At 39.8% G+C, this 27541-nt stretch overlaps 1 protein-coding gene across 6 annotated transcripts in view; it reads left to right on the top strand.

Annotated features, from left to right (window-relative positions):
* Window positions 1-27541, top strand: part of Acaca (acetyl-CoA carboxylase alpha) — a 263052-nt gene that overhangs the window by 198681 nt on the left and 36830 nt on the right. For all 6 annotated transcript variants that reach the window (XM_060387107.1, XM_060387103.1, XM_060387102.1 and 3 more), the window contains 4 exons: window positions 3122-3391; window positions 6735-6832; window positions 10667-10787; window positions 11626-11736. In XM_060387107.1, coding sequence (XP_060243090.1) covers window positions 3122-3391; window positions 6735-6832; window positions 10667-10787; window positions 11626-11736 — 600 coding nt within the window. The remainder of the gene's footprint in view (window positions 1-3121; window positions 3392-6734; window positions 6833-10666; window positions 10788-11625; window positions 11737-27541) is intronic.

The following is a 27541-nucleotide window of genomic DNA, read 5'->3' as shown; positions in this document are numbered from 1 at the left end:
AGTTTTTGTAGTATTTCCAACTAGTATTATGTGTTTGTTTATTTTAATGTAATGACTGTTCAATGAGTGATGACACATGCATACAATCTCAGCATTCAAGAGGCTGAGATGGGAGGATTGCCATGAGTTTAAGGCCAACCCTGTGTATGTAGTGAACTCTAGGCCAGTCAGGCTACAAAATGAAATGTTGTCTCAAAAAAGAAAGAAAGTTAGTTTAGTTAGTTAGTTAGTTAGTTAGTTAGTTGCTTACTCAGTCAATCATTTCTAGGTGGTATCTAATCTATTATCAAATGGATTCTCTACATGAAGAGCTTAGTAAGTGATCAGAGAATACAGGAGTCACTTTAGGATGAGGGAAGCATCAATGAGGAAATGGAGTTTGAATGAAACTTTGAAATAGGTAGGATTCAGATTTGTTCAGAGGGATGAAAAGGGCAGGCTTTATATGTTGGATTTAATATAGAGGCCTGCTTCCAGTAGTTCATCAACCTTATCAGCTTTCTTTATCTTTCATGTAGGGACACTGAAGTTCAATAAGGTTAAGTATATACCAAGGTCACTAAGCTAATAAATGATAGATCCTCGATTTAGATCTAAGTTTGGTTGGCACCAAAGCCCACTTTACCCTTATATGCCCTACTGTTTGATTAGCAATGAAATCCAAATTTTAATGTTAATTGAACCACAGATATTTCCTCATGTGTTCATTGTGCTAACTCAAAATTGAATATTTTCTTGCATTTTGAATATACCTTGACTGTACTGAGGCTGGCCTAACACTCAGTTCTGTTTTGGCACTTTTAATGTAGGAGGTAGGGAGCAGGGACTGATGAAGGAAAGACATTGATAGAAGAATGAGTAACGTATAAGATTGTGGTGTTGTGTATCTATAATCCTAAAACACGGTGGCTGAGGCAGAAGGATTATGAGTTCAAGGCCAGCTTGGAACTATATAACAAATTCCAGGTCATTGGAAGCTATATAACATGACCTGCCTTAAAAACCGAAGAGGTAAGGGGGTGGGGGGAGACTGTTCTTGGTGCTGCTGTGTTGACACCTAATTAGAAGTCAATTTTGCAAGCATAATGACCTGGCTAGTTGCTGAACCGGCTGGCCAAGTAACACAAGAGTCCCTAGATAATAAGGGAAGATAAGAGTATTATCTGCCTTCCCAGTGCCACAGTCACAGTGTTTACATTAGTACGCAAATGCTGAAGTAGATTCTACAGAGCTTGTATATAAGCTAGCCTGGTGGCTAAGGTTAATATAACATAAAATTTGGTGTAAAACCCAATCTTCCTACCTACAAATACACTTACAAGAAAGTAGACAGGGAAGAGCTTTTCTTTTCTGAAAAACAAATGAGTGGCTTAGCTAAAAGAGCAGATGAGGATGCAAAAAAAATATTTTTCACCACACATGCATTATATTAACTAGAGTTCTGTTGTTTTATTATTATTTTTTAAATCAAGATTACCCTCATATTTGGTGTTCTCTGTGCTGCTGCATTCAGATGGTAGGCTTCTTTTCCCTTATTTGTCTTTAATGAGCGGACAGAGTAATACTATAGCTCAGAAAGTGACTGGAATTTTTCTCCTATATTACATCCATTTTGTATTCGGCCAATGGTATGATCTATGAAATAGCTTATATTTATCAGTGGGTGTTTCATATATATTTCTTAATGCAGAGAATCACAAATTGCTGTGTAGAAGCTTCAACCAGCCTGATTACAGTGACTGTGCAATTGGATTGAGGAATGTGTACTCAGAGCTTATGATCACTGGCCGGGTTGAGTCTGGGTGATGCATGTGACTTTCCAGGGATGCTGCTATTTACATCTGTTAATGGCCCTTCTTGATGGCCAGCTCCCCAATGAGGTGATATGCAGCAGCCTGGGGATGAGGCACCAAGACGGCAGATGTGGCTGGGCTCCATTAGGCAGGACCAGAAATGCTCATCTGGTAGGCTTTGTGTTTGGGCATGAGTTGGGGGTGGGTAGAAAAGGAAGCAGGAGATAGGGGATGGAAAAAAGAGAGGATAAGAATGGAAAGCATTACTTATCCAAGTGTATGGGAAACAGACAGGCAGACATGAAAAACCGCAGCTGTAACTGAGGGGTAAGTGAATAGGAAAGAAATGGGACTAGCAAATAAACAAGCAGGATTGAGTAGCCCTCATATAGAAGGGGATTAAAAAGGAGAGAGCTGAGAGGGTTTGAGAAGAGACATGTCACCTCTGTCTCTCAAGTCTGTATCATTTGTTTATGTGGATGGTCAGATGCCACCGATCAGAGAGCAGAGATTTACATACATCATAGTGCATCAAAAGATTAGCTCTGTGCCTTCTTTGGTTTTCTGGAGCTGAATGAAAGCAGCAAGAATTGCTCTCCAAATGCTGAGCGATAGTAAATCCTTGCAGATATGGAAAATACCTGGACCAAGCCAGTGAAGAACCTTTCTGTTCTTCATAGAGGACAATAAAAGGGCTTCAGATCACAAAAGTTGGACAGTCAGTGAAAGGTGATGCTCTTTGTATCCCTTATGTGCTAAAGGTTTCTTGAAACAAATCTCACTTAAAGCTGAAAATTGTGTCTTAGTGTGCAGTTTAGTAAAACAGACATTTTGGACTTCACTGCCATAGTATTCTTCAACAATTCTTTTTTTTTTTAAGATTTTATTTATTTAGTATGTATACAGTATTCTGCCTGCATGTATGCCTAAACACCATAAAAGGGCACTAGATCTCACTATACATGAGCCATCATGTGGTGGCTGGGAATTGAACTCAGGACCTTTGGAAGAGCAGACAGTGCTCTTTAAATCTGAGTCATCTCTCCAGCCCCTCTTCAACAGTGCTTCAACATGTAATCTTGAGTGCATTAGATTTGGAGTTTTTCCATTATGTTTAAGTAAATTCATCGAAGAATTGAGACAACTTTGGAATACACAGTAATAACATGAAGCAGTGTGAAAATATTTTCTGTTTTCCAAGAGGGAGCTTGGTTCTTTCACAGTGCATATCTTCTGAAACATGTATCTAAATCTAGTGTCTTACCTTCAAGGAACCTGAAAAGTAAATGCATGTAAGAAGCTGTATTCGTTTGTTTCATTCTTTGTAGATTGGCATGGTAGCTTGGAAAATGAGCCTTAAAAGCCCTGAATATCCGGATGGCCGAGATATCATTGTCATTGGCAATGACATTACGTATCGGATTGGGTCCTTTGGGCCTCAGGAGGATTTGCTGTTTCTCAGAGCTTCTGAACTTGCCAGGGCAGAAGGCATCCCACGCATCTATGTGGCAGCCAACAGTGGAGCTAGAATTGGACTGGCAGAAGAAATCCGTCATATGTTCCACGTGGCCTGGGTAGATCCTGAAGATCCCTACAAGGTATGAACCACAAAGAGATAATACTGCAGACTGTATATTTACGCATGGGGATGTGGTCATGTATATGAGAGGAAGAAAGGAAGAGGTTTAAGAAGGAGCATTTACAAAATTACTTAGAAAAAAAGAAAAAAAATACTTAAGGCCCAGTGAAATGTTCAAGGGTGAGGTGCATGCTGCCAACCCTGAAGACCTGAATTCAATCCCTAGGATCCACAATGAAGAAGGAAGAGCCAGTCATCAACAAGTTCTCTGACTTCCGCATGCACACCCACTCCCATACACATAATTCACAAAATGAAATGTAAATTAAAACAAAACCAGAAAACTCCCTTCCTTAAGAGCTAGAGTTACAGGTTGTTGTGAGCTGCCCAACGTAGATGCTGGGAACTGAACTCTGGTCACTTTCAAGAGCACAGTGCATTCTTAATCACTGACTCAGCTCTCCATCCCCCAAGTTTATTTATTTTATATGTATGTGTGTACACCTAAGTATATGTATATATACCATGAATGTATGTGAACCTTGGCCAAGAAAAGAGGATGTTGGAGCCTCGGGAACTGGAGTCACAGCCACTCATGAGCTGCCAAGTGGTGCTGGGAATTGATCCTGGACTTTTAAGAGCAGTAGCAGTAAGTGCTTTTAACCCCTGAGCCACCTCTCCAGCCTACTTTGCATCTTTTAATTTTAGTATATTGTTACTTTCTCCAGTGCTACTTAATCAGGTGATAAATCTCGGGAATGGCTGTATTCACTAGGTGATCTTTCCCATAACTGAGTCTCTTAGATCCTCTCTTCTAATGAACCCTTCCTTGCTGAGTTTCTCTGGGATATCAGTTTCAAGTATCCCTCTCTTTGCTACCATCCATTTTATTGTCCTCAAGGATTCTGAACTTGCCAGGGCAAGTTGGTAGCAGCAACAATGGAACAAGAATTGGACCAGCAGAAATTCATCTTATGTGTTCCATGTGCTCAGTTTCTTTGTAGTGCTCAAAATTCAACAATCCTTCATGCCTACAAATACTGTGATTCTACCAGTCTTTTTTTTTTTTTTTTTCATTTCTCATTCTCATTTCATTCAGCTTGCTTGGTGGGTTTTTATTGTTTGGTTTGGTTTGGTTTTTTGGTTTTTGTTTTCTTTTGGTTTGGTTTTTTTCACTATATATCCCTGACTGTCCTGGAACTCACTCTGTGACCATATTGACCTGGAACTCACAGAGATCCACCTGCCTCTGCCTCCTGGGTGCTGGGATTAAAGGCATATGCCACCACCCAGGTTGTTTTTTTGTTTGTTTGTTTGTTTGTTTGTTTGTTTGGTTTGTGTGTGTTTTTTTTTTTTTTTTGGTTTGGTTTGGGTTTTTGAGACAGGTCTCTCTATGTAGCTTTAGCTACAAGATGTATTTTGTAGACCGAGTTGTCCTTGAATTTATGAAGTATGCTTGGGGCTGCTGGCATTAAAGGCCTATGCCCCACCTACTCAAGTTGTTTTAAATCCCAAGGTTCATCTTAGTAGCATTATGATTGTCACCTTTTGGGTTCCTTCTGTTTATTCTGTGCCTTTAGAAGTAAAACATTTTTAAAACTAACTCTACTTTCTCCATATGTGTACCTGCACAACTGAACACAGGAGAAAAATATGACTCTGACTGTTCCTACTTTCTAAATCTATTTACCAAACTCTCAGATGGTTTCACATCGGCTCTCTTCTGAAGTTCTCACCACCCTCTTCTTCCTTTACCTTCATTCCTACTGAGTATCAGTCCTTGCTTTCTCCATGAGTTCATCCCCAGTACTGCAAGACAAGAGAAACCAGCAAAAAAGCTCCAGCTTGTTATGCAGATGAGCACTTTCCGTGTCCCTGCTCCCCTCCACCTCACTCCTGTGCTTTAAATGAATAATCCCTACCCCTCTTAAAACCATCTCTTCCTTCACACCCTGATCTTCTCTCTTCCAACCAATTTAAAGATAAAGGTTAACACTCCTCCTTTGCTTGGCTCATCACTTTTTTCTTCTTTCCTGGAACTATGCCTTGGCATACAGACACATATCCCTCAATTAACTCACTCCTGTCCTTCCTCTTTGGAGCAAAACTTCTTCAAAGAGTTATCTGCTCTTGCTATCTTTGTGCTCCTGTCCCACTCTCTTGAATCCCATCTATGAAGCTTGCATTCTAACTGAGTTACTTATGTCAGGGTCACCAGGAATTGGTGCAAGCTCAACCTTGACTTCTCAGTCCTTATCTCAGTAGTTATTTGATGATTCAGCAGCATTTAATGCCATTGGTCCCTGCTTTATCTTTTAAATACGTCTCTTGGTTTTCTATCTACCTTTGTGCCTCCTCTTTCTCAGTTTCTTTTCCTACCTTTTGTGTCCTTATATATAAGATTGTTTCAAGTCATTATAAAAATGTTCCTTATTCTGATTGTGGTGGTGCTTACACAAGTATACACATCTATCAGAATTCATCAGATTATAGTGATAAAAGCCAGCTATGATTGCTGGAGCCTGTGATCCCAACTCCTGGATGCTAAGGCCAGCCTGGGAAGCATAGCCAGACAATGCCTCAACAGTAAAAAGTTTATAAGAGAGTAGATGTATTTTCGTGAATGTAAATTGTAGTTCATTAAAATGCATCTGTATATGAAAATTCGTAGTGACTACTCACAAGTCTGTGTTTCTTTTAGGGTAATGGAAGTACTTAGAATTAGTCACGATGGTTGTACCACATTTCTGCTAATTTGTAAATACATAGAGCATGTTAAACATGTATAAACGTGTAACATGGTACTCTGCCTTATGTGTATGCATGCAAATAAATCATTAAGTATTAGTACAGCTTTTTAATATAAATAGAACCTATTTATTGAACAAAGCCAAAGTATAAATTCTGTACTCAGAATTTTAACTGCTTAGACCTCTGATTTCAATATTAATTTCCAAGATTTGTGATCCTTTTACTTACACTTTACCTCTTTTATTTTGATGATATGGATTTGAGTGAAAAGCAGTAATTCACACAATTCCTGAATCCCATGTTGATATATTTAATGGAAGTGTCACTAAAGACCCAGAAATGACCCTTTAACCCTATTGAAAATGAAATGAATGGAACATACTTGGAATTGGAGCTATCATGTATATTGTTTCAAGGTCAGACAGTCAGTGACTAAAATATAGGAACTTCCATCTTTAAAGCTGCCTATGCTAGTGTTCCATTAGACAGCAACTCAGATAATTTATCAGCTTAAAGCTAGCTTTGGAGCAAGCTTCATTACCTATGTTTGACTTTCTCTTGGTTAAGTGATAATGGCAGATAATGAGTTAAAAACTATTTGTGCTTCACAGGGATACAAGTATTTATATCTGACACCCCAGGATTATAAGAGAGTCAGCGCTCTCAATTCTGTCCACTGTGAGCATGTGGAAGATGAAGGTGAATCCAGGTAAGTATTTACATGTCAGATGAATTTGGCCATGATTCTCAAAAGAGAGAGAATATATCCTTCCTTTGTGCTCATACAACCTTGAAAACTCTGTTGCATAATCTAGACATCTTAGATTTGTGCCTTAGCCTTACAGTTATTAACTGAAGTGCCTTGTTATTGATGGGGGCTTCTACATAATATTTATATTATTTATTCATTTGAGCAATAATGAAATGTGTAAATCTAAGAAAAACTAAAACACTAGCCACAGACATCCCTTGAAGCCACAATTATGAATTTATGTTATTCTTACTGTCTTTTCTATATTCATTTATCTTTTTTTCCTGTGTAGTTGGGATTATAGTAGATAAGAATTTCTTTTAAATTTATCCTTTGAACTAAAATTTATTTTAGGGAAATTTCTTATATTCAGTTTAGAGTTAAATTATATATAAAGCTAATCTTCCTTCAGAAATAAACATGAAGTTCAATAGTTGCATGATATTTCATCATAATGAATATACTGTCTTTGAAGATGGAGGCCATTTCCAGCTTTTCACTCTACATCTCTGAGTTGAATATTCCTTTACAGAAACTTTTAGGACTGTTCCTAAGTAGGCTCTCAAGCTTTCTTTGTTCCTGGTACCCTTAATATACCATTTTTTCCCCTCCATATCCCTAAGCTAAAACATACACTAATGTTTCTGCTTAAGTAATTAAATGTAGCAACTTCAAGTGTTTCTGTCCTAACACCTTGATCAGTAAAATAAAATAATGTAGCACATGAATTGCAGAAACTATTTAATTCTTGAGGGCTTTGTGGGAGGGATGTTGAAGCACAGGGTATCTGATAATCCTTTGGGTTAATTTCTAGATGTTTATATGTTACAAAGTCCACCATTTAAGGTTTTTAAATGTTTTTCAAATTGCCCTTCCATAATCTGCATCTGAAGTAAGCGTGTTATAGCACTGATTCCTCTGTTCTGACTGTATCACTGTTTAAAACAGTAATTACTATATTCAGTAATGATGAGCATTATCTTAAAAAATAGAAACTTCTAGCCAGGTGGTGGTGGGGCACACCTTTAATCCCAGCACTTGGGAAGCAGAGATAGGTGGATCTCTGAGTTTGAGGCCAGCCTGGTCTACAGAGTAAGTTCTGGGACAGCCAGGGCTACACAGAGAACTCCTGTCTCAAAACACAAAAACAAAATAGCAACTGTTATTTTATCATGTATTTTTGATTACCAGTGAGCCTGAATGTTTTGATAGTCTCTTTCAATGTGTTTTCTAGAATGTTAATTGTTCTGGTACTATTTATTGACTGATTGTTAAGTCTTAGACCATTGCCACACTGTTCTAACTGTTGCTGTGGGACGTCTCACATTGTTAATTTTTTTCAAGTTGTAATTAGCCAATTTCGTTTTTTTTTTTGTTGTTAGTTTTTTGTTTTTGTGGTGCTAACAAACAAGCCCATTGCCTAGCACATGTTTTGATCATCAAAAAACTTTTCATAATGACTTTAATTTTAATTGTATTGGTTTTATGTATTAATTTATAAGGATCTGACATGGCATATTTTTCTTTTTGTGGGAAGTGTAATTTTTGATGTTTTATACTTTTCATCATAAAAATCATCCCATAGGTCTTAGACTTTCTTAGTTTACAACACCTTTTGTTGCTGTCGTGTTGGTGGTAGTGGTTTTTGAAGACAGGGTTTCTCTGTGTAGACCTGGCTGTTGTGAAACTCCCTCTGTAGACCAGGCTGGCCTTGACCTTAGAGATCTGCCTGCCTCTGTCTCCCGAGCGTTGGTATTAAAGGCATGCACCACCACTGCCCGGTTCATGGCAGTATTTTTTTCACAGAACCCTGAAACTAAACATAGACCTAATGGTTTTGGTTTTTTAAATTTAAGTAGTTGAATGCAGATAGTATCCCAAATGTTTCTGTCCTATGAGGTTAGTGATTGCTTGAAAAAAGTAATGCGTGTGAATTGGGGAAAGTATTTCATTGTTATATTTCTGGGTAAGGTCATGGGGAGTATCGAAACAGGGTCTTACGTACCCAGGCTAGCCTTGAATTCACTATGTAGCTAAGAATGGCCTTGAACTTCTGCCCTGATATCTTACCTCCAACACCTGAGGGTAGTACTCACTTAATTCTTAAATAATCACAGCACCTTACCAATAGTGTGATAACTATTCAGACCTTGGAGTCACCCTCATTTCTTGTTCTTCCTTGTTTTGTTTTTGTTTTTGTTTTGTTTTGTTTTTGTGCAAAAACCTTGTATTTGTTCCACAGAAACTGCAAAACCCTGGATTATAAAGATAGTTCTGCATTTCTTTTGGCAATGTTCTATGTTCTGTAAAGCTGTGAACTTCCTAAAGCTAATCATTCACATGGGGTCTAACAGATACCATATGTCATAGTGTTTTTCTAAAAATATACTGCAGTGTCCCTTGGGGTTCACCGGGGTGCCTTGGGATGCCTTGGAACATGGTGTAGATATAATGGAGTCTTGCCAGCTTCTTCATGTCTCTTTCTAAAGGAAGTTAGCTCATTTGTAATGTAACTCTAGAATCTGAAGTCTAGGTATATAAAGAAAAAGAAGTGGGAATAACTTGATATTGGGGGAGTCTAAAAATAGAAAGCTAGAACAATCTGAGAAGCAGAGATACTGTCACAGACCACAGCTAAGACAAAGAAATGGAGTTGGTCAAGGGATGGACAGAAAGGTGCAGAAAAATACAGGGGTAGGGTAGTTTAAGAGCTGCTATGGAGTGCTTTTTTGTATTATTTCAGCTCATGAAAGTTAAAATAAAACATAACTCCTGCCCTGTGCCAGGAATAATAAGTAATATGTGCCCATCTCTGTACTTTCCAAGTATGTGTGCAGGCATATATTCATACATGTGTATGTGTGGTGCCGTGCATCCTTCCTTTTATTAGCTCTGTTCCCATCTCCCATTTCCCATTGTCAGCTATCCCTCCTAATCCCCTGCTGGGAAGACAGATGAGTGACTCCCACTAGACCCACAGGATGCTTTCTGGATAACTTGGTCAGCATTTCACATCTGCATACATCATACCAGTCCCTTCAGAAAACCAAAGCCAAGAACCCTTACTGTTGTTGTCCTTGCTATTTGTAGGTGGGAATGCATTGTTTTGATCTTCTTCTTTACTCTATTTGCTTTTTTATTCTTATATAAAATTGTCTAAGATTATGGCTTACCTTAGAGATATGTCTTGGCCCTGCTTTTTATTTTTTTTATTTTTTTTTATTTCTTTATTTTACATATGAGTGCTCTATTTTGCATATACATCTGCATGACAGAAGAGGGCACCAAATCTCATTATAGATGGTTGTGAGCCACCATGTGGTTGCTGGGAATTGAACTCAGGACCTCCGGAAGAGCAGACAGTGCTCTTAATCTCTGAGCCATCTCTCCAGCCCGGCCCTGCTTTTTAAAAATGTGTGCAAGAATGTCAAAAAGGGCTTTTAAAATATGAGATGTGCCAGGCCATCTTGTTGGTTTATCTGTCATGTCTTCCATATCTTAGAGGTAGATACAATTATCCCCATTTTATAGAAGTTATTATCCTCAGAGCCGTGCCATTGTTTGTATTAGCAAAGCTTTAACCTAGCTGCTGAATTTCAGGTTTTGTTGTTTCTGTTACAGAATATCACTCCCAAGTAAAGGAGGATAGAGGCTAAGATGGAGACACTTAGGAATGAAGAACATGTACCTAATTAAAGCAGTGCTAAATAGTCTTATAATGCTGATTGTTCTGTTTATGAGTTACTGTTAGTATGTTTAACCTTTATGATTTGGCATGGCTGTATTTAATAGGTACAAGATAACAGATATTATTGGGAAAGAGGAAGGACTTGGAGCAGAGAACCTTCGGGGTTCTGGAATGATTGCTGGAGAATCCTCATTGGCTTATGATGAGATCATCACCATCAGCCTGGTAAATATTTCTAGCGTGAAGTTTCCTTTCAGTGCTGGCAATTGAACCCAGACCCTCACACTGTCTAGGCAAGTGCTCTCTACTGAAGAGCAACACCCTTCATTCCCCACAAGGGATGAGATTTATCGAAAAGCTGAGTGTGTGGCTGGGTTTATTTCTGCCCTTCCTCACTACTATTCAGTCCTAAATGATAGTATTTCCTGAAAATGTTATATCTTCGAATTTACCATAATCATACACAATAAATGACAAGATAGGATGATATAAATTGCTGAATTTCCCAAACAAACGTAGGCTTGTTTCAGCATTTAATTTCATTTATTTCTCTAAACACAGTTGTTGGTTGATTGGTTGGTTGGTTGGTTTTGGTTTTGGTTTTGGTTTTTCGAGACAGGGTTTCTCTGTGTAACCTTGGCTGCCCTGGAACTCACTCTGTAGACCAAGCTGTCTTCGAACTCACAGAGATCCGCCTGCCTCTGCCTCCCTCCCAAGTGCTGGGATTACAGGCATGTGCCACCATGTCTGGCCAAGTACAAGATTTTTAACAACTTGAATTTCTTCTTTATGTAATTGTGCATGTTGTAGGGATGGCAGGCATCTGTGAAATGGGCAAATAAAAGGACCTTGACTGCTGGAGTGTCTAATACTAAAATTATTCAATAAATTTTTTCCCTTATTTGATCTGGAAATTAGAGGGGGTGTTGTATTGTTATTAGACTCATAAACAGCAATATTTATTTCTGTTCATGTGAATTTTATACGTTTCATTTGTGCCTTCATTTTCACACTGTGGGAGAGGACATAAATATGTGACATACAGAATTTATTCTTTTTTAAGGTTACATGTCGGGCCATTGGTATTGGGGCTTACCTTGTCCGGCTGGGACAAAGAACCATCCAGGTTGAGAATTCTCACTTAATTCTGACAGGAGCTGGTGCTCTCAACAAAGTAAGTTGCCAGGTTTGGAGACAAGTGTATGAGACTGTTTAATGATTAAAAAGTATGCCTTTTTAATTCAAGTCCTGGCTAGCGGGCAGCCTTCAGCCCAGGCCTTCCTCAGTGAGTCTCCTCCGCTAGTGTTTGCCCACTGACTTGCTTACCCATTTATTCATTCATTCATTCATTTCACTGAACAAATATTTATGTACCAGGCATGATTCTAAGTCTTGTGCATGTGTGTGTGTGTGCGTGTGTGTATTTATATATCAAATATATGTATATTAGTGAACAAACGATATAAACTTTTGCTCCAAAGAATCATATTCTAGTGTTTTTCTACAAAGACTGACAATTGAATGCTTCTGTTTTGTCCAGCCTTTGACATGTAAGGAGATGTGGTCTCTCACAGGGAGCTGTCAGGCTCTAAGTATATTGGCTTCTGTTTTTTCATGCTACAATGTAGATTTAACACTAGTTGAGGTGCAATTTTAATGTTTTGAGAAATTTCTAGACATACCTCTGAAAATGAATACCTGTATAGTGGAAGTGCTTAATAAATAATGAATGGTAAAATGATTGGGGTTGTATTGATGGATTGTTGGGGAAAGGAATGATACAGACATGTGTCTTCTCTTTCAGAGAAAGGTGATACATCTAAGCTTACCGGGCTCTTCTAAAAGTGTGAGGGAAAGATAGTGAAGTTACTGCTTGTAAGAGTGGAACTGACCGAGACAATGCAGCACTCACTCAACCCTCCCTCTGTCTCTCTGTGTACCTCCCTCAGACACACATGCCCTAAGGCATCAAAACTTTATTTTCTCTCCAGAGCAAGAAATATATCTAATGGAATAGTTTGAGATTCTTTGGCTTCCATTGTGCAAGTTACATAACCCTTTAGCTCTTCAGCTTTCTTGTCAGTCAAAGGAAGGTACTAATTTGCACCTTAGTTTTGTGGAGCTAAAGGAAAACACACAGGTATTTGGTCCAAAGTGTGGGCTTTCCTGGATCTCCCTTACATGGCTTGGTGATTGAGCTTGTAGAGTTATACACATGCCAAGTTATATTGGACATTGTGTTTATGAAACTTGGTTTTGCAGTATGGATTAAATACTTTGTCTAGGTGTTGAGGTTGTACATTTTGCAGTTTTGAGAAATCTGTAAACATATCTCTGAAAATGAGCACTTGTATAGTGGAAGTACTTTTTAATTTCTTTTTAAGGTTTGCTTTTTATATGAAAGAATAACCATTTGGTGGCCAATCCTATCATTCTTGTGTAGAAAAGGTTGATAATTTCATTGTCTAATTAGCTTGAGGGGATATCAGAAATCACAAGAATTGTTTGATGTGGGAGCTTATTCCCTGCCTTCCTATGAACTGTGTTCTTTGGATTTGCTTTTCTCTCTAAGGAAAGGCAAAGTAATATCAGCCTGGAAATAAAAGTGAAGAGCTGCCACCACTGAAGATTATTGCACTGAGAGAGATTGCTGAGAGCCTTAATTTTTTTAAGTTGCTCCTTTGGATATTATCTAAGAATGAAGTTTTGATGAACATTGAAGAGAGTTTTAGACACCATATTATATGATGACTTATACATATTCCTGTATTTCCGTGATATTTTCATATGTGGACAGAGTATGGTTTACATGAGTGCCTTCCCCCACCAGTATTTTTACACAGAGATTGTTTTTTTATTTAATTTTTATTTTTTGTATTAATTAGTTTATTCATTTTTTTTTTTTATCCCAGCCGTAGTCTCCTCCCTCATTTCCTCCCAATCCTACCCTCCCTCTTTCATACAGAGAAATTGTTGAGCAGCGAAGGTTTTCTGTGCGGCAGGGTTTGTTAGTTGAATTTCATTTGTGCCCAGGAGAAAACAGTAGAGGCTTATTTTTTTAAATCTGTTCTGATCAAATTCAGTATTCACCCCTTCCCTAGCCTACAGTGCTACTTGTCAGAGAAAAGCCTGGTTACCGAGGGGAGGCTCTGTTGTAGCTTAACAATGCTCATTCCCAGAAGGACTGATCATTTCAGTTGAAGGGAGTGTTCTTTGTAGAGGTTACCTAATCCTGCGCCACCTGCTTTACTATCTTCATGTCTGCACCTCGTAGGTACAAAGTCTTGTTGCTGGAAGATACCCAATTTCATGCAAATTCATTAAGAATGTCCTCTTAGCCCCTTTGCTTATCAGGATTTAAAAGGGAAGCTATCTCAAAACTCCAGCTCAGATTGCTGCCTCGGGCTCACTCCTGAATATTGTCATCCTACATACATACTTACTCTTTCTAGTCTGCTCATGGGTCTCTCTGCACATTTCTTTCTGTCTCACTTCGAGGTTGTGCTAGTCACTTTTAGAGTACATCTTTCTATGTGGGTTGATCTCTCTTAGTTTCTATGTCTTGTTTGTACATTCCTCTCCTAGTGTCCATGTGTCAGAAAGTCTTTGTATATTTGAAGTACCAGGTGGCTTCATTTTAAGCCCTGGCCATTTTGTTCGCTGTATTTGTGTATCTCTGTAGAGTGGAAATATAGGTGGTATACGCAGGCTTATATACAGTTTTAGACTGTAAATATCTGACACTCACCTTCTGGAGTCTTTATCCTTTATGTTAAACATTGGGGTGAAGAATAAGAAAGGGGTGCACAGAGGTTATAGGGGAAAAAAGATTTTGTGTGTGCAAGTGCTGATCCTGTTGACCCCTTTGAAAATTGAAATAATGATAATGCGAGTCTCCTGACTGCATCAAAGTATCAGCACATCAAAAGCCAGGAGGCATGAAATGCAAATGATAAAGTGAAAGCAGATGGATTGTGCATGATCGCCTGATGCCCAATGAATTTTAAAAGGTGCCTGTTTGCAAGGGGTGGGGGTGGAGTGGGGGTAGGGGGACTGAAATAAACACGTTATCCCTGCAATTTTTTTTTGTTCTTGACGCTCACTCCTGACAATATTTTTTCACACTTGAGTGAACACCCACTCCATCTCTCTCTCTCTCTCTTTCTGCCTTTCTCTTTCTGTCTCTCTCTCTCTCCTTTCCACACACCCCGCCATCCCACCTCTTACACGTCTCAGGTCATGTCGCTGCAGCTCCGGTGGAAATAATAAGATATAAACCACGAGGTTGTTATTTGCATAGAAATAGCATGGAGCCCCAGGCAGCAGGAGAGAAGGACACAGGGATCATTTGTCTAAAATTTTAATGAAAACTTTTGCTGAGGCAGAGATTTTTTTTTTTTTTTAACTTTCTTTCTCCTTTTTTTTCCCCAACCCTTCCTGCCCCCACAGCCCTATCACTGATTTAACTTGACATGGGATATCGGGAGAGGAAGGTTTGACATGACACGTACCCTACTCGTGTAACGCAGCAACATGTAAACTGTTTGTTCCTTTAAAAGATAAGCTTTGGCACACACAACTTCCAACTTACTACATTGCATGTGTGCATCAGGCTTTTATCGCTGCGTTCCGTCTCCACACACATGGTGGTGTTGACTTGTTTTTAGTGTACATCTTCCTGCCTTTCCCTTCCAAAGTGTCTTGCTTAAGAGAGTTCCTTGTCTTCCCTTTCTCTCTTCATAGTAAATAAAAATAGTGCCACTGTTTCCTCCTCCTCCTTCCATTTTTGTCAAGTTTTCTGTACATTTTATTCTCCAGCACTGTTCTCTGCCACAGTATATTTTGCTTCAAAACAAGATGTTTTTCACATTGGTACTTTTATCCTTTTTCCCAGGTGATCAGAGTATTTGCGATTCTTCCACTCCTGCCTTGTTTTGTTGCCTGCAGTTAATTGTAAAGTATTTAGAATATTGCCAAGTCGAGGAGAGCGATGGTCTCTTGATTTGACTGTTGTGATACAGAATTGACACTTAAAGCCAGTGAGCTGGTGACTGAAAGTAGCCTAAATTACATTTGAAGCTCAAAAATCAAGAGCTTCTTTCCAGTTCCTTGTTGTTTGGGGGTTAGGCCAGTGGCATCGGGGCCCAAACAAGACTGAAACAATTGACAGACTGGATTAGTTAGAGCATAAACTTGAGTTTCATTATAGAAGGGCTCAGGGCTCTGCTTTGTGTCCACAAGAGAGTCTTGAGAGTGGTGACATAAATAGAAGTTCATAAGGATTTGCTCTTTCATGTCTCTCAAGGTTACTGTAGGCATAACTTCAAGAACAATCAGCTGCAGGTGGCCAAGTCCTCAGGATGATGGAGTCAACCTGATGGGTATGATTGATTACCTGATGTGAAGGGACTCATGCTGGTATAGCAGAGGTAGCAGTTGTGTGCTTGAAGTATTAGCGTGATAGACCCTTGGGAAGCTGGGATGATTTACAGTTATAAACCCTTGAGTTAGGGTGCCTTTTGGACATTTGCAGTTACATAAATATTTCCCACCCCCAGCACCTCTCAGTTTCTATTTCTCATGTTTAGCATAGTTTCCAGTGGCGGCTGGGCTGGAGGGACCTCTGTTATAAGGGAACACTGATATAGGCCAAAGCTTCCTCTCCCTAAGCCCCAGACTTGATGAAAGCCTGATCTTTGGATAGCTATCGGAATTTGTAGTTTATGGGTGTGCTCTGGACAGCAGTTGCCTGTGAAGGTAAGGCTTCTACTAATGGCTGTGATGTGTTAGGGATAGATAACTCTGAAGGTTCTGTGTGACGTCCTTTTGGTAAATATTTAGAGCTTCTCTTCTCTTTTAGAGAAAAACATAATTAAAAAAATAGAAATCCCATAATCTCTTCCTTTTTAGTAAAGTTAGGCCACTCTTTACATTGACTCTACCAAGAAAAAAGTGCTCATATAACACATGTGGCCGAGAGCTCTAAGTCCTCCAGGGCCACTTTCTGCTAATCTTACTATTTCTTTAGGATTCACTTTTATTTTTTAATTATATGTGTGGCGGGAGTGTGCTTGTAAGTGCAGGTGCTTATGGAGTCCAGAGGCATCAGGTTCCCCTATGGTTGCCTGATGTGGACACTGGAAATTGAACTCGGACTCAGTCCCAGATCAGAATCACTGAGCCATCTCTTTAGCCCTAATCTTGCTTTTGAGACTTAGTCCAAAAAAGCCACAACTCTCTCAGGCTTACCCTCATTACCGTGTGTGTTATCACATCTGACTCTTGAACACAATACTAGAGTTCACAGAAAGGAGGCTTGTTTGTGGAACCATAGACCTGCACTGTGCAGTTCCCATGCCCACCCATGATGCTGTCATACACAATGTGTGAGACTTAGGGAGGTTCAAGAAGGGAGGGAAATCTCCTTGCTATCACTGTGGGATGGGCAGCATTGTCACTTTGACAGAAAGAGGTTAACTACATAGACTAGAAAGTCAGGCTGATCAGGTTTAGTTTCTGGCTCTTCCACATACAAACTATCCCCCCCCCCCACCTGTGTTTCAGTTTTATTAATTGTAAAATGAGAGGCCGTTGTAATACTTACGTACTAAGGCTTCTGTGGGATTAGAAGAGTTAATACAGGAACCTACTGGTGGCTGTTGTAGTCTTCTCTAAATTACTTTCCAGGTTCATACTTATCACAGACCCTGGAAAAGAAATATAAACACAGTGTTCTTTATACTTTCTGGCTCTCTGGAGGCAAAGATTCTTTGAAATAAAAAATGTTAGATGGCTTTCCTCACTGTAGTAGCACATTCACATATTGATGTTCCCAGTAGATGTTATCTCAAGACCATTAACACTCTTTGGAACCCCATTAATGTGAGAGGCACCATGTTTGGGCATGATAGGGTAGTATATGTGTCAATCATCTATCTCCAAGAGTCCCGAAGGACTTGTGGATACAATAGCCCTAATCACTCTTATGCATCAGTCTATCAATTAACATTTTAAAAAGTCCCTCACTACCTATATTTACAATAGAAAGTTTCTATATTCTCATAGCACCAAATGGGATCTCTTTCCCTTTTAAAGAGGTTGTGTTTACATCTTGTCTGAGTGAGCTTTGCATTGACACTATGAATTCTCAGAGAACATTGTAGTGGCCAGATCTCCTTAGTTTTCAAGCTCATCTTCCACACACAGACAAAATGTTGGTAAATCTGGTCCCATTTTAGAAAGCTATTTTGGTTTCCCTTTGATGCTCCTCTTATTTGCAGAAAACTGTATCAGTCTGCTCTGTTACACAACACAGTATCACCTGTCCACAGGTAGCACTGCCCACAGTTGGCTGGCTCCTCCCACATCAATCATTAATCAAGAAAAGCTTCCACCCACCAACCCACAGACCAAACTGATGGAGGCAGTTCTTCAGCTGAAGTTGCCTCTTCCCAGGGACCCTAGTTTGTGTCAATTCGGCACAAACTAACCAACACACAAAACTTTTATATGAAAAATATTGTTGAGCTGGCCATGATGGCACACCCCTTTAATCCCAGCGATCAAAGAAACCCTGTCTCTGGGGGGTGGGTGTGGGTGAGAGAGTAGGACTTTTGCTCAGCCCTCCTCTTGAAAGCAATTTTGCATTTTACGCCTTTATATAAAATGGGAAGCATATAATATATTGCTTACCTTAAAATGGAAGACCAAAAGATCTCTTAAATTCCTTTTAATTCCTAGTATTCTGGTGCTATGAAGACTTGTGTTGGTCTGGAAGTAGGGAACTGTGCTAGGCTAGAACAGAAAGGACAGGTTAGGAGAGTGGAATTTTAAAAATATATTGTATATTGTGGTATGTAATAATGAAATTACATTAAATGATATGTAAAATTCTTACATATTACTGGGAGTAACATCTTGATTTAAATTTTATCTTGATGGACATTGTGGTCCATGCCTTTAATCCCAGTAGAGGGCAGTTTGAGGCCAGCTTGGTCTACATAGTGACTTCCAGGACAGTCAGGAATACATGTGAGACCCTGAAGAGAGAGAGACCAACAGAGAGAGAAAGAGAGAACAGGTAAAAGTAAATTGTGCAGAAACTTAGGGATGTCCTGCAGTGTCATGCAGAAGTTTTGGGGCCCAGTTATCTTCTGCTTTGTCATCAACTGCCTTGTCAAAAGTCAGAGTTTAGGCATGTGGTTAGAAGATAGCTAAAACTCTATGAGTCCAAGGTCTGGAAGAATCAGTAAAGGTGTCATAGTTTGAGGCTCTCAAAGCCTTGAGGGCTCAAAAACAAAAGCTGACCTGATAGAAGGTGCTGTCCTCACTTCAGTGTGCATCTCTACATCAACTTATGTGTGTGGAGCTCTGATGATCATCTTCAGGATAACAGTTGCAACCTTCAAGATTCTGGTGTGTCTTTGACTGTTAAAGGAAGAAGTGTCTGTCTGTTCCACAAATTCTCTGGTTTACAAGGGTCTCTTCACTTCCTGCTGCTAGTAAAGTATTTCCCCTGAACTCAAGCTACCTCAAGCTTAGATCTGTGAACATGATCCCTTAGGCAGAGCTGTGTCCTTGGCTCCTTCATTTTCTAGTCATGCAGTCATTACACCATTGTTTGGTGTGTTTTCTTCATTTTTTCCTATACATGTTCATAGATCTTTTTCAGATTGTTCTTCACTTGAAGCTTACTACCCTGTCAACTCTCTCCTCTCTCTTCAACCTTCCTTTTCCCACAGCCCCAGCTTGGAAATCAAGTAAATTAGCTTCTCACTCTTGCCTCCCAGTTAAAAAACCTGTACTCCTCCAATAGTGTTTCCTCTTGGATTTGCAGTCCGCAGCCATCTCCAATAACCATCAGGCTGTCAGCTTTGCAGCTCCCTGCTACCTCCCACCTCCCCCATCACTCACCAGAGGAAAAAGAGAGCTGGAGCCAGAGCTTGAAATATATCATGCAATAGTGTATCATGAATTTGTTGTGAATCACAGCGGTGAAGCAGGTTTATTTATTTCCGAGACCTTAAATCAATACAAAGTAGGTCTCTTAGTTCTGAAGCTGGGATGGAGTGTGAAAAAATGAGCCCATTGTACTCTTAAAACTTTGGGGAAAGGAGATGACAGCTATATAATTCCATTTACCAGGCACTAGGGGCTTTAATGTGAAGGTGACAGGGAGCTCTTTGTGCATTTAGAGCACCATATCTTCTAAATAAAAGATCTGTACACCTGATAGTGGTGCACAGCTCCAAGTTTAATAATCTCCAAGCATTAGACCAAGCCAATATGTTCCCAAGTCAGAGGGTTCCCCCAACACCCATAAATTAAAAGTGCAAGAACTGCACATGTTGGTAGATTAGAAATGCGAGGACTCCAGTCTTTTCTGAGGAAGACAGACCTGAGCCCTCGATGAGCACAGACTCCTGTGTGAATATGATAAAGTCTTGGGACTCTAGACTGTTTAGAAACCTGACTCCTGGCTGTTCATCACTATAGGTGATGTCCCCTGTGCCTGGATCTAAATTTAGCCATGTCCCCTCTCCTTCAGAGTGGCCATCACCACCCAGTCTAATCAGCTAATGTACACAGTGTTGAATCATGAGAGCTAAGTGTGAAGAGCTTCTTCGATTGAACTCCAGATTACCATGCCTGAGCTTCATGTTCTTGTGCTTGAGTTTGATGTCTCAGTGCCGAGGTTTTAAGACCTTAAAAATATCATGCATGTCTGAAAAACTGAGAAAACAGGGTTATTAAGGAAAAGAATACACTCCAGTTTAATCAATAGCATAACATGCAAATATGATGAGTTAAGGCCATCTTAACAGATAATCAACTTTTAAATATCTTCATTTTCTACCTAACTCATTAATAAAATATCGTTTCTCAATTAATAAAGCAGGTTTTTATAATTCAGTAGAGCAACCCTGATAATATCTGACTAAGTTATTGGCTTACTACTAGCCCATGTAGAGAATTTTTAAAGCTGGCTCAGCAGGTAAGGGCACCTGCTGCCAACAGAAGGAACTGACTTCCATCCCCCCTGACCCACACATGCACCTTACACATGCACTCACACACACGGACACAGAAGAGCTGGAGCAGGAACCAATGACAGCTCAAAAACATCACCTAGCATCTGCATCAAGGGCAGCTGAAGGGAATGAACCACTTGTTTTCCTTTCATACCACACATTATAGCACTAGTAAGCGACTTGGTTTTGGTAGCTCAGCTTTCTTAAATATGTCAGTGTTGAGTCTCTATAGCACATTTGGAATTATGTCATTCATTCATTCATTGCATTTGTTATTTGTAAAATTGTTCTTATGTTGTGTAGATACATTATGATTCCTGATTTCATGGTATTTAAAACAAACTTTTCATTTTTAGGACTATCCAATCTTTTGACATTCCAACCTATTAACATCTGTAAACATGTGGGACCCATTCATACCTGTCCCAGGATGCATGCAAGCCTGTGTACTAATGTTTGGACATACCTGCTACTAAGAGATCTTTTTTAAATGCTACCCACCAGACATAAATGAAAAAAGTGCAAAAAAAAAAAAAAAAAAACCTGCAGAGGAAGAATCAATGTTACTGTCCAGGAAGCTAGGATCTAGCAAGTTACCAAACTCATATCTGACCACTGTGGGCTCTGGCATTTGGTCATTCCATCATTTGTCTGAAGCACCAGTATATTTAGAAAAGCCAGGAAACAACAACTGAAAAACAAATTTTAAAAAAATTCTACAGAAATCACACATTTGATAAAAGAGATGATCTAGAATATATATAAAGAACTCTCAGAACTCAATAAGAAAATGGCCCAATAGTTAAATACATGGGCAAGAAATTTGAGTAGACTGTCCATGAAAGATGTTTACGGATGGAAAGTAAGTGCGTGCAGTTATGTTTATCACTTCTCATTAGGGAATTTGAAACTGCAGTTTCACAGCATTACATATTTTCTCCTAAATGATTGCAGTATTTTGTTGTTTATTTATGGTGATGGGAATCAAACCCACAGCCTGATGCATGCTAAATAAGTGCTCTAAAACTGAGCTACATTTCCCAGCCCTAGGGGAAAATAAATAAATAAATAAACAAATAAATAAATAATGTACTTAATTGACAAATTCCAAATGGTGAGGATTGGGATGGCCAGAACTCTGTCCACTAGTGAAAGAAATGCAAAAATGGTAAAGATGCCTTAAAATTTGTGGTTTCGTTTTGGTTTCTTTTATTAAGTTAGCTAGATGCTTACCATACAATGCTGTATCCAGATGTTTGTAGCAGCTTTCCTTCCTAATCTGTCCCCAAACTGACAGCCACCTAGATACCTACCAACTGACGAATCATTGAATGAGCTGTGGCAAGCAGCTATGAAAAGAAACTGCCTACACTTGGGCTCTATGAATGAATATGACGCATTCATTATGGCAACCAAAAGAAACCAGGCTCCAAATGCCGCGTACTCCGCGAATTTCTTTATATGCCATTTTACAAAAGACAAAGCAGCCAGAGCAGAAATGAGATCAGTTGTTGTTAGGAGTGGCAAAGGAGCAAGGGAGCATGATGATGGATATGTTCCCATCTCATTGTGGTACTGGTTGTTACTATATGTTTGTCAATGTATTTACACCATAAATTTGATACTTTTGTTACATGTGTATTATCCCCTGATAAGCCACATTCTTCTCCATCCCCTTGGCTTTCTTTTGAGACAGGGTCTCATGTAGTTGAAGATGATCATGAACTCCTGATTCTCCTGCCTCCAGTTCCTAAGTGCTGGGATCATAGGCATGAGTCACCACACCTGGCCCTGAACCAGACTTTATTGAAAATGTTAAGTAGTTCTGTATTTGGAATTGATTTATTGTCAGTACTTTTGTGTCTCTTCCTAAATGAGTAGTTAGCTGATGGGTCCCTGGGATGAGTGATTTCTTTTGGCAGGCAGCTTATATCTGGAAGCCTATGCTTTTTCTCTCATTTTTGACAGGCAAACCATCTATGGGTCTTCTCTATCCCTTTACATTTAAAGTGAGTCTCTGGCCCTGTACCCACTCCACCTGCAAATCTTTATTATCTTTCTGCTGGTGAATTTGTCCTTGTGTTCTTATTAAGCAGAAGTCTTGCAGTACTTTTTCTGGTTTGTATCTCAGTGTCTTTGTGGCTAGCTAAATACTTTCCTATCGGAGAATGATGGCACACATCTGCCCTAGGAGACCAAGACAAGATGGTCAAGCTTTAGGCCAGCCTGAGCTACATACATAGCAAGACGTTTGTTTTAAGTTCCTTTAAAACAAAACCAAAGTATTTTCCTGTCGCTGTAGCAAGTCTCTTTGCCCAAGATGACTTTTCAGCAAACTCGATCACTTCAGAATTTGTTTCTTATTGAGAGATTTTTGAGTCTTGCAAGGGTATTTTTCTTGACTCTAGCTATGGCTCAGATCAGCCCCTCACCCTGCCAGTGTGTACTGCTGAGCTTCCTCTCTGGCCCCACGCCTAATCCACCAGCTGCCAACCATTTCACCAGTTTGCCAGTGCCAGCAGTACAACAAAGGTATAAAAAGAAGTATGACCTGTTAACTATATGTTTTTGGTAACTAACATCCAAATATTCTTGGTCACAGAGGTATTGTTCCTAGCTCCCCAAAAATTTAATTCTACTCACCCTTGGATATGTTCCTGGAGAAACATTTACACAGTAATGTGTGCAGCACCACTTAGAATCGTTAACTGGAGATGGAATTACACATCAGCTTTTAAAAATGTAGTGCTCTCAGGTCAAGGAGGGTGCCAGCAGCACTCGCTGCCCCTTTCTTCTCTTTCATTCTTCTCTCTTTTGTCCCTGCTTTACCACTTTTCCCTATTTCCATCTGCTTTTACTCATATGTCTTCCTTCCCTCTCCAATCTTTTATCCGTAGCATCCCAGAGTGACTTTAATACCTAGAATCATGCATGTCGTCCAGTGATGATGATTGCTCAGTAAATTTGCCCTCTGGAGAATGGAAATGCCATGAGAGTATTGCGACGAAGTCTCTGCTCCTGTAGCCAGATTCTCACATTTGGAGGAATTTTGTGCTCCCTGCTTTCTAAAATAGTAGATGCCCTGACTCTCCAAGGATTGTTAAAAGGGGAAGAAAGGTGCGGATTTTCTTTTTTACCATGATTGATATGCACCACTATTATTTTCTGTCTTATCACATGATTTCAAATATTTACATTTAACTCCAGGGTCCTAACATAATATGTATATCAGGATAAAAGCAATATTTTAGAAATTGAGCCAAGTTGCATCTGTGAAACTTAGAAATCTCAATACCTGTACTGACAAATATCCTGACAAGTAAATACTACACTCATTCAGTATTACATAGTGATTTCATTTGCACAAACCCTCACAGTGCTTTGCCACTTCAGTCAAATGTCTGCAGCACTGGGGAAAGGAAGAATGTGTTTATCTTGATCTCCAAAAAGGGATTTAAGGGTGAGAGCAGGCGGTATATTAGACTGTTTTCATTGCCTGTCAGCTGTGGTAAACCTGAGCTGTCTGCAATGTCTCAGGATAAGCAGCCGCAGCAGCCTTAGTGTGTATGACTGCATTCATTTCTACCTCGTGGGCATCTCAACATTTCTCTAAAGCACCTTTGGTGAAACCTTTAACAATTGCATCTCTACTAATCACTAGCTTTCATGAGATACTTTAATTCTTAGGTCTGCCAACTACAGTAATTGGAGTGTTTGATGGAGCTTAAGTATATACAGAGACGGAGTGAAGATCTTCTCTCAGATTTATCCCGTTAGTTCTGTGGCCTGGGTACGCCTACGCAAGGGATCCTGGGATGATGCTTTTCTTGTTATTTCATAGAGCTGTTTTGACCATTTAGAGCTAGAGGGCAAAGGTGGCCTCAGGAGTGCCCTTTTGACTGTCTTGTGTTTAAATGGTGATAGATGCTTGTTAGGCAAATAAATTAGAATTTTGTATCATGTAGTAGAAAATGTGAGGAGAATGATTCAGGAACCAGAACATTGCAAGAAACTTGACTGATACAGAAATGCCTCTGTCAGAGTTTAAATGAGTGACAAATGAAGCCTACCTTCTTGATGAAAACATGATGACGGTGAGGGCCGTTGACTCACAGGTTTCTCTCAAGGGTTGGTAGGCCAACATGAGAAAAACTGTGATTATTTGTGTGTGGGGGGATACTTTTTTCGTTTCTAGTTGCCAGCTAGGACTTGTATGGCTGGCTATCCCTGCACAATCATTTCACATTGGGCAGAATGGAATCTGTCCCAGCCCAGATTCTGCTGCCATGGTTGGAGCTTTTGTTGTGAAGTATTCTAAAATCATTAAAACCACTTGAGTCAGCAATGACCCCTATAAATCAGGAGCAATAGCGTTAGCCCTCATCTCACTTGGACATACTCTAAACCCACAGGCAGCTGAAGATAGCCCAGCATACTACTTTCTCTTGATTGTTAAATGACTGCGATTGTTGCTGTCTGTTTGTAGTTAAGGAAGTTGGCTTCGTTTCTGTTTTCATCTCTACCCCACCCCCATCTCCCAAGCTAACACTGGTCAGTAAGGGCCCTTTGGGGGCTCTATACTTTATCCTATAAATTTTCTTTCATTAATAAATTAAATGAGTCTTCTTAGGTGATAAGCCTTTGTTAGCACAGAAACAATGTTTTCTGTTGTGAGGAGCCCTAGGGTTTCTTTGGAACCAAAGATGAAAAGAAATGCATAAATGCTGCTGCTTTCCCAAACATTTTCCAAAGTATCAGAACTTGAGTGAGAAGACATGTGAAGTTCCTGAATCTTGCAAAGTTGGGGTTCAAAATAACAATTAGTATAGAATGGGCAAGCAGTAGAAGCTCTCTGGGAGTAGCCCGGCTATGAATACCCTTCTCATTCATGGAAAAGAGGGCAAAAGCATTTAAGACAGTCCACTTACAGAACTAAGGTGTTCTTGGTCGTCTTAGGTCCCTTTGTCTGAGCTTGGTCCTTCATTGCTTCATGGCTAGTTTTGTAACTATTCAATGTTCTCATGGTTAGACATGATCAAGTTTTAGAAGTAGGATCAAAAATAAATGTTTCTGAACAGAGAACACCCTTTCCTATGCAACAAGGAATATCTGGCTCCTGATGTAAATTGTGAATATCAGATATTCAGGGTCAGCATGGTGTCTTCTTTTTATTTCATTTCTCCTTTCCAATTTTATTTTAATAATTAAAAATACTGCTGATCACACTGAATGACTTCTAGCAGAGAAGCAGTCTGTCCCAGAAGGACCAGTTGTGGGCCATCGGGTTTATGACAGCCATAAAACCAGAGTCAGATCAGAGCGTAGCCTCCCTGAATGACGGGCTTCTGCCTCCACCAGAGTCCCCCATCAGCTGACTGCTTTAGAAATTTCTATTCGTTTGGGTTTTTTTTGTTGCTGTTGTTCGGTTTTGTTTCCTGGTGCATGTGCAAGAGTGTGTGTGCACACACACTTAAAGATATAAATGAAACAGGTATGTAATACCCTCTGCCTGTTAGAAAGACTAAAGCCATAAAAATAACAAACGGCATGTATTTGCTAGAATGTCAAAGTTATGAGTTTATTTTGTAATGATGTGCTCCTGCCTTCATGAGGTAAACTGGCCGTGGCGGAGGTGTTATTAGTAATATGGACTCAGTGGAGCAGAAAGCCGAGTGACCGAGAGATCAGTGTATCAGTCAGAGAGAGGGCAAATGGAAAGAGACAGCAGGAGAATGAGAAAAGAGCCTCAGCGCCTGGGCTGAGATTAAAGACAGACTGAGAGGAGGATGGCAGCCCACTGGTCAGATATGGTCTCCCCTGTTCACTGGCTCCTTCAAAGGAGCTGCCAGCATGTTGCTTGGCTTAGGGCTGCCTGTAAAGGCTTGTTCTCTGTGCTTCCTTATCAAGGAAAGCAGTAATCAGAGAGCAATTTTGCTCTCCATATTCTTTTCAGAACATTCGCTTATGCCTTTCCAAGCTGAAGTTAAATGGAGCCAAGGCCAGCAGGATCACAGCGAGGTTATTACTTTGGTCAACGACTTGCTCAGCCTTTGGAAGGTCTTGATGTAGGGGGCTGACCCAGCAGGCAGAGGGATCTCTCCAAGCTCCTAATAAGAAAGGGCCAATTGAAAATATATAGGCATAGTTTGTTGGCTCTTAATTTGTTTAGGTTCTCCCAAGAGGTTGAAAATGAATAAAAGTTAGGAAGAAGAAAATTTATGTTGTTGTTTCTTGGAAGAGAGGAGAGGGAACGGAGAAGAGAACATACAGTGAGCACTCCACAACTGTTTAGCTCTCTCCAGGGCTCCCCTAGATGACTGGCAATTACTACACACTCAGCAGTTTGCAATAGTCAGTGATCAGGCCGCCTGACTTCCATCTACCAGGTCAGAAAACCTCCCTCCCTGGAAGAAAGTATTAACCAATCTTCAGGAAGAAACGAAACCCTACAATTTCCAAGTCTGAGATGTTTTTTCCTTTGCTTTCTTTCTCTTTCTTTCTCTCTTTCTTTCTTTCTTTTTTCCCCTTCTTTTTTAAGGGAAACTTTATAGTTTCCATTTGCAAGTGCCTCCACTTGATAAGGGTTAAAGTCCTCCAGAGAGACACTAGGGTGAGGCCTGAATCCTTTCCAGTCCTCAGAGGAAAACAGGCTTGGGAAATAAATCACACTCACACCCAGCATAAAGAGGACTGGAGTCTAGGAGGTTTGTGTGTGTCATGAGCTGTTTCAGGATTTTGCCTGGATTTAGGGATGGGGGAGGAAAACAGTGGGCCAACTTTAAAAATCAAATGGCAGAGAAAAGCTAATCCTTTAGAAAAATAAGGCACCCAAACCCATAATATTTCTTTAACATAGACGTGTCAATAGTGTGTGTGTGTGTGTGTGTGTACTATAAATCAAGATGTAGCCACTGCCCCCAGGGTTCCAGCATACCTACCACAATTTTA

This window comes from Meriones unguiculatus, chromosome 7 (assembly GCF_030254825.1).
Source record: "Meriones unguiculatus strain TT.TT164.6M chromosome 7, Bangor_MerUng_6.1, whole genome shotgun sequence".
Taxonomy (NCBI): Eukaryota; Metazoa; Chordata; class Mammalia; order Rodentia; family Muridae; genus Meriones; species Meriones unguiculatus.
This window is presented reverse-complemented; position numbering and strand designations above follow the sequence as displayed.